Below are 8111 nucleotides of genomic sequence, written 5' to 3'. Positions count from 1 at the left end.
TTTGAAAATATATATAGATGAAAAAGTGTATAAAAATATATGTATTATTGTTTAAATACTGAAAATCGTTATTTAAAATACCTTACCAAACACTCTAGATAATCAAAAATAGAATGGTGTGGTTACTATAGCATGACTTATGAACAAAATCCAATAGAATCTTTAGTGCTCACTTTTCACCAAAGTCACGAGGAAATTTCCTATGGTATAAGTACTTATCAGCCTTACCATGATATATTGATAAATTTTGATTTCATTTAAAGGTTTTTTTTTTTTTTTTTTTTCTCATTTAATGAGTGATTTTAACCTTTAATATCTTTGTTAGAAACCTATGAGGTGTCAATCAATTGAGTTATAAGGCTCTTAAGTCTTGATGATTTCATTAAGAGTTATATATAAATATAATTATATAACTTTTTAATGAAATCGTCAAGACTCAAAATTATTGAGTTGGGGTTTAGCATGGACTGATCTAGAAGTTGAAGCTATCAAAGAGACTCAAAAAAGATTAGACTGATTGAATGAAGAAGAAATATTTGAAACCAGCAAGGTCGAGTACTTGGAATTAAGCAAAAAGATGGATGAGCTTCTCCAAAAACAAGAAATTTATTGGGCTCAACGGTCTAGAGTTTCTTGGTTGAAGCATGGTGACAAAAATACAAAAAAATTTCACTCCAAAGCTACACAAAGAAGAAGGAAGAATCACATCAGGGGTATTAAAAATGCTCAAGGGCTGTGGGTTGAGGAAATAGAAGATGTGGTGGAGGTAGCTTCAGATTATTTTCACTTTATTTCATGCTGGAGCTGGTGATCAGATGGAGGAGTGCTTGAATGCTATTCATATAAAGATGACTGAAGATATGAAGGTGGTCTTATCTAGTGAATTCACTGCTGAAGAAGTCAAAGTGGCCTTATTTCAAATGGGACCTACCAAGGCCCCAGGACCCGACGATATGAATGCCCTTTTCTATCAAAATTTTTGGCACATAATTGGTGATGATGTTGTTTTTGCTGTGTTGGATTTTTTAAATAATGGAAATATGTTACCATAGATAAATCACACAAATATTGTTATTATTCCTAAAGTGAAAGACCTAGAAAAAATGTCTGATTTTAGGCCAATAAGTTTATGTAATGTGATTTACAAGATTATTTCCAAAGTGTTGGCAAACAGATTGAAACAGGTACTTTCACATATTATCTCACCCACACAAAGTGCTTTTGTATCGGGAAGATTGATTACAAACAATATTTTGGTGGCCTATAAGACACTACATATAGTGCATGCTAGGAAGAAGGGCAAGAAAGGGACCTTGGCATTGAAGTTAGATATCAGCAAGGCTTATGATCGGGTGGAATGGCAATTCCTTCAAGGGATTATGGAGAAAATGGACTTCCCAACACAATGGATAGAGAGGGCGATGAGTTGTGTCACCACACCTAGGCCTGTACACGGTGCAGTGCGGCTGGTTATGGGGGGAATTTTTGCACCACACCTATGAGGTGCGGTTTCCCCTCATGCTCGCCACACCTCACATGTGGATGGTAGTAACTGGTCTACACCGGTTCACTATAGCGGTGCGGTGCAGTTAGTTTGGTGCAAAAAAATAAAAATAAAAAATCACATCAAAATCATCAAACAACCCACACAGAAATTTCAAAAAACTCAAATATTAATAAACAAACGTGTTCAAAATATTTCTCTAATACCCACACAAAATTTTCAACAAATTCACAATCTTCTAGAAACCATAGCATGGAGAAGATAACTAGATAAGTAGCCTAGGTCTTAAGCATTATATAACTCTACATACCTGTAGAAAGCATAGTAACTAGGTATTGAAAATTGAGCTACAAATCATTTTCTAAAAATTTCTAGATAATAACCATGATAGAGAGTAGAGAGAAGAGAGGGAAACTTGGAAAACAGCGGAATCAAGTTAAAGTTGATGATGGTGGCGGGGAACTACAAACGGCGGTGGCTGGGAACTGCAAACAGCAGTGGCGACGAGGGAGAGAGAGAGAGAGAGAGAGAGAGAGAGAGAGAGAGAGAGAGAGAGAGAGAGGCAAACGGCAGAAAGAGGATTAATTGATCCAAACCAGAAAATTCAGAACTTAACCTAGACTCCAACTGAAACAACGTCGTTTTGAAATTAAAATTAAAATTAATATTATGTCCAAAATGATGTCATTTTGTATCAAATTAAAAAAAAAAAAATTGAAACTACATCGTTTTATAACTCATTTAACTTAACCCTATATTCTCCTCTTCTTCCTTCACATTTCACGCCTCTCTGTTATCACGCCTCCTTTCTTAATCACATTGCACAGTAGCACAAGTACTATCTTTCTCTTTTTGAAAATTTCTTAAAACAGAACTTGATTATAAATCATATATTTATATGTTAAATATTATCCATATATACATATATATATATAATTATATATATATAGGCGGTCGGTTTGGTTACTCATCGGAATGCAAAATCTACAACCGTTCGCCTCACCGACTGTCATTGGTACTTGGAAATCACCTCTGACCAATTCGCCATACACCTTCGGTGGAGCTCTGTAAGGTGCGGTTCAGATCGGTGTAGGCCCATTTTGTCGGCTACGGGCGAAATCTGAATAGGCCTAACCACACCATCCTTCTCTATTTCGGTGAATGGCAAACCTTATGGTATGGTACATCCTTCACGGGGAATACACCAAGGAGACTCACTGTCATTGTACCTTTTTCTGTTATGTGCAGAAGGCTTTACAGCTTTATTGGCAAAAGTAGAATTTGAAGGGAGGATAAAAGGAGTTTCTATTTGTAGAAGAGCACCCAGAGTTACTAACTTATCGTTTGCAGATGATTCTCTGTTGTTTTATCAGGTTATATAGAATGAAGGGGAGGCCATTGTGGAGATTCTCCAAACATATGCAAACGCTTCAGGCCAAAGCATAAATTTGGAGAAGTCCTCTGTTTATTTTAGTACTAACACAATAGGAGTTCAGAAGCAGCAGATGATGCACATTTTGGGTGTCAAGGAAATGATGAAATTTGAGTCTTACTTAGGGTTGCCAACTTTGATTGGAAGGGCTAAGTACCACACATTTTCTTATTTAAAAGACAGAATATGGAAGAAGCTGCAAGGATGGAAAGGAATGCTATTATCTAGAGCTGGGAAAGAAATTCTCATCAAGGCAGTTGCTTAATCTATACCGACATATACTATGAGTGTTTTCCAACTTCCTATGAAATTATGTGATGAATTGGATAATTTATGTGCCAAATTTTGGTGGGGTCAAGTAGGCAATGAAAGAAAAATTCATTGGACGATTGGGATAAGCTTTCAACTTCAAAGATGGAGGGTAGTATGGGATTTTGGGATTTGAGAGATTTTAATTTAGCAATGTTGGCTAAACAAGGTTGGAGAATGATTCAAGGCAATGACTCATTGTTATACAAGTGTTTCAAAGCAAGGTATTTTCCTCGGTCCTCTTTTCTTGATGTTAAAGAGTCTCTTGGATGTTTTTATGTGTGGAGAAGTTTGTTGGCTGCACTTCCTATTCTTAGATCGGGCTATTGTTAGACGGTGGACAATGGGTCTTCAATAAGTGTGTTAGGGGATAAATGGATTCCCAATCATCCCACAAATAAAGTTCATCCAATTAATGAGCTGGTTGATGAGATGGTTGTTTCAGAATTAATTAATTTAGAGGTGCATGTATGGAGAAGTGATATGATCATGTCATTGTTCCATAGAAAAGATGCTGATGCAATTACCAAGATTCCTCTTAGCAGAAGGGTTGTTCTAGATTCAATCAGTTGGCTACACAATAAAAATGGGAAGTTCACTATCAAATCTGCATACAAGGTAGCAATAAGTATGCGAGGCAATGGGAATCGGGCTGAATCTTTAGGGAGTTGTGTTGGGAAACTCATCTGGCCGGTTTTGTGGAAGCTTTGTATACTAAACAAAATTAAAATTTTCGGGTGGAGGGCATTCAATGACATCTTACCAACAAGGTGCAACCTAGTAAAGATAACAATTATCAATGAAGATTAATGCCACATTTGTACTAGGGAGGCGGAATCAGTAGTACACGTTTTATGGGGTTGTGCAGCGGTGCAAGATGTGTGGGTAGGGAGCATCCCAAAACTACAGAAGGGAGCTTCAGTTTCCAAGATATAATGCAGTTGATGGAGCATTTGGTGGATTGGCTCTCAACTGAAGAAATGGAGCTGTTTTGGGTTCATAGTTGGCTCATATGGAACTTGTTCGGGTTTATGCCCTAAAATCCAATTTATTGTCATGTCATAAATAATTAAATTTTTTAATTATATGAGACTATTTATAAATGAACTAATGGAACATTATCGTAGTCCATGAGATGTATAGTATGTGATTTATGTGATTTAGTCACAGAAGATATAAATCACAAATTCTTTGTAAACTCAAAATTTTAATTCGTAGTTGGTGATGAAATTGGGCATTTCATCTACAAAGACTATAACATATCAACTAAGATAATTTGTTTTGATCATGGAAGTGGAGACTTCTAGTTGATATGTTTTAAGAGTTAAGACATATTAAACTGGACCACTGTAAGACTTATTATTCTCCTAACGACTGTCAAATGAATAATAAATCTCACGACTTCTATTTACATCAACTCTAAATCCTGAGAGAATAATGAACCTGATCATGAGGTGTAGGTTGCTTTGATATATCAAGAGTGAGATCTATAAGTCACGATCAAAACCTCAGTATGTTGGGCAGCCACATTTAGTGTTGATGGAACATCTATTCTCAAGATGGAATTCATAATCTCTTTACGGAGATATTAAATATTCCCTTGAGATAAGTTTAATTGGTTTGGTTATTTAGAGTGTTAGGCCCAACCACTTTATTAAGGAGTTACTAAAGAATATATTTATGAAATTGGATTTCATAAATATATGATGAATAACATAAAGGATTAAACCAGGTATTCAAAGATTAATATGTAGTAATCTTCAAAGTGGCAGTCAACATTCATGACTTTATATTACTATGAATATTTTAATGAAGGGGTTGCATATATAATAAAGTCTTGGGATATAATTTATTAATAAGGCCTAGAGTGCAATTATATTTATATAGTGGTATTAAATATAATTAATGGTAACTTTGGATTTGTCAAGAGTTGACAGAAAAACCCAAGGCCCATTGGAACTAAAGTCTTATTTGTTCCCTTTAGTCCCATCTCAAGTCATAAACTAAAGCCTAATTGGGTAGGCCCAAAAGGCTAACCCAATTAGATAATCAGTTTTTATTTAATAAGAGTTATTAAATAAAGTAACTACCAAGTTAGTTAGTATGTACGTATGATGAAAAGAAAAGAAAACAGTTTTTCTCTGCAAGGAGAAAAAGAAGGATTTTTCTTTGAGAATCAATGTACAAAAAGACTAATTGAGAGACCACACTTCTTGGGCACCATGTGGAATTGAGATGAAGATTAAAGGTATTCTCAAGTCTTGGTTTTGAATTTCACTGCATCAAGGTACGCTTTCTATTCTTTGTTCTAGAATTCAAGGTTACATGTTATCTCTCATGAATGAAGTAAATCCATGATTGTTGCTTCCGCTATGTGTTTTGTATGAGGTGCAAAACCAGATTTTCCAACAGAACCAACGTAATTGTGTACTGTATGGAGGGCAACTAAAGAACCCGACCAGTCTTAACAAGAGAGCAAAGGAGTTTTTTGCAGGAGTTTAAGCAAGCCCAAGTGCATTTAACAGTGAGTCTGATGGAGCAACCAAGCAGTGAAGTACGGCAGCTACCTCCACCAATGGTATATAAGTTAAACTTTGATGCAGCAATATTTTCAAGGATGGAGAAATCTGGTATAGGAACAATAATTCGAAATGAGAAGGGTGAAGTTATGGCTGGTACGTCTGCTATTGGGCCACAGGTGGATACAAGTGAGGAAACTAAACTCTTTGTGTGCAGAAGATCTCTTGAATTCACTATGGATGATGGTTTCACTAGATTAATGATAGAGGGAGATAATACCAATGTTATGCAAGCTATTTCTTTAGATGTGGCTAACTATTCATCCCTAGGCAATGTGGTTGATGATATTCACCATTTGATGTCTGGCTTACAGTGGGTTACAATTAGTAAGATTAGGAGGGGAGGCAATAAGGTAGCGCATGTTCTTGCTCAACATGCTAGAAATTTAGAATATGATTTGTATTGGTTGGAGGACTCTCCTACCAACTTTGGAAGCCTTGTATCAAGATTTGTTATTATTATGATTAAATGAATGAAGTTTCTTTCTCAAAAAAAAAAAAAAAAAAAGAGATCAATTTTAAAAGTTGGCTATAAAGTAATGTTTTTATTTTTATTTTTTTGATAAATTCGATAAGTATAATATAGGGATGGAGATTTTGAACCTTATAATATGGGGATGGAGATTTTGAACCTTTGGCATATCTTTTCTAGAAACACCACGAAGTGTTAATTGAGGTACAATACTCTTAGAAGTTATTATTATAAACAAAATTCTTTTGTTGTCACTATAAGAAAAAAATGTCTATTTCCGAGAGTGAAACTAATGTTGCAAAGCCTGAAGAAAGCAAACACAATACTTTCTTTGATGGAATATAAATTAAACTATTAATTTCTGGTAGCAAACCTCTAAGCCATGAAGGATCCATTAATGAATCAATAATGTGATAGGTGTGGATACAACGAAAGAGTAGCCACCTAGTTTTTGCAATGGTCTAGGAACCATATATATAGCGTCCTCCTAAGGAAGAACCATTGATCTTACTACCAGAGATATGGGTTTAGAGATTAGTTTCGTTCTTGGGAAGGAGTTAAGCACCTAAGATTGCCCAAACTTAAGGTTGGCCTCACATCATTATGTCTTATGTCCTAACCTTATTAAAAACATGTTCAACATTTGTATCTATACTCACACGCACACTAGCATACATCTAAGCATACAATCATGGCATCATTCATCCCAAAACACATACATATCTACCCATAGATGAAAGAGAGCCAAACCCATACGCACATAGAAACCCTAGCATGTGAAACTCTATCATACATCTAAAGCGAGGTAGCTACTTAATCATGGCAATCAAAAGATCATATAAACATCCATACTCAAGACCAAACATCATACAAACATATTCATCACAAAAGATGCACGTTCATATCAATGCATGACCTACCTTTACTTACCTTGCAACAACTCATCACCTATGACATCAATGCATGGATGTGTGAATGAATGACATGATATTAAAACTAAGAAACGAAAGCATAAACCCTAATCTACACATGTTAAGGACAAACAAGCATGTGAACAAAGCAAACAGAAACTTTTAAAGTATAAAACGTGTGGAAAGAGACCCAAAACAGAAACATGTTATATGAAGCAAAGAATGAAACAAAAGAATTAGGGTTTCTAGGCAATGGCTTGCGTACGCAGATAGAGGCCTACGTACGTAGGCCAAATCCTTTGTATACAAGATTTGATTTGCGTACACATGCTCATGGCACACTCATGCAGGGTTGTTTAAAACCCTAACCCAGAAACAAACTAAGCAGAAAACAGAGCATGAACTAAAACCCTAATTCTAACAACCAAACATGTTCACAAACATAAAGAGATCATAAAACTAAACTACACAAACATATATAAGCACAAACAAAGCAAGGAAACAAGATTAAAATAGTGAAAGAAAGGCTAAAAAGAAAAAGAAAGGTTGAAGCTTGATACCTCAAAAAGGAGTTCCCAAACTTTGATTTTGACCATTCCCTCAGTCAAAGCTATCACAAGTCAATAAAAATGTGATTAGCAACTTTAAACTAAAAGGATTGGGGCCAGAAAAGGTCCCAATCAAATAAATATGACTTGAGGGTGTTTTGTGAAAAACTCCCTTTTGATTCACTATTTTCTAGCAAATCTTAGGTTTTCCCTTAGGATTTTTTATATTTTGAAAATGTACCATATAAGGCTTTATATAGTGGCAAAAAAATGGGGCTTGGAACGGCTCCTAAACGATGTAAGATTCATTCCAAACCTCAACCATTATTGCAGAAAATTTGTCTTTTTTATATTTC

At 35.3% G+C, this 8111-nt stretch overlaps 1 protein-coding gene across 1 annotated transcript; it reads left to right on the top strand.

Annotated features, from left to right (window-relative positions):
• Positions 1-5778: 5778 nt before the first annotated feature.
• On the top strand, positions 5779-6297 carry LOC115955291. Its single transcript, XM_031073385.1, has one exon. It carries the CDS (start codon positions 5779-5781, stop codon positions 6295-6297), a length of 519 nt encoding a protein of 172 aa, XP_030929245.1.
• Positions 6298-8111: the final 1814 nt, after the last annotated feature.

The sequence above is a fragment of the Quercus lobata genome, chromosome 1, assembly GCF_001633185.2.
Source record: "Quercus lobata isolate SW786 chromosome 1, ValleyOak3.0 Primary Assembly, whole genome shotgun sequence".
Taxonomy (NCBI): Eukaryota; Viridiplantae; Streptophyta; class Magnoliopsida; order Fagales; family Fagaceae; genus Quercus; species Quercus lobata.
This window is presented reverse-complemented; position numbering and strand designations above follow the sequence as displayed.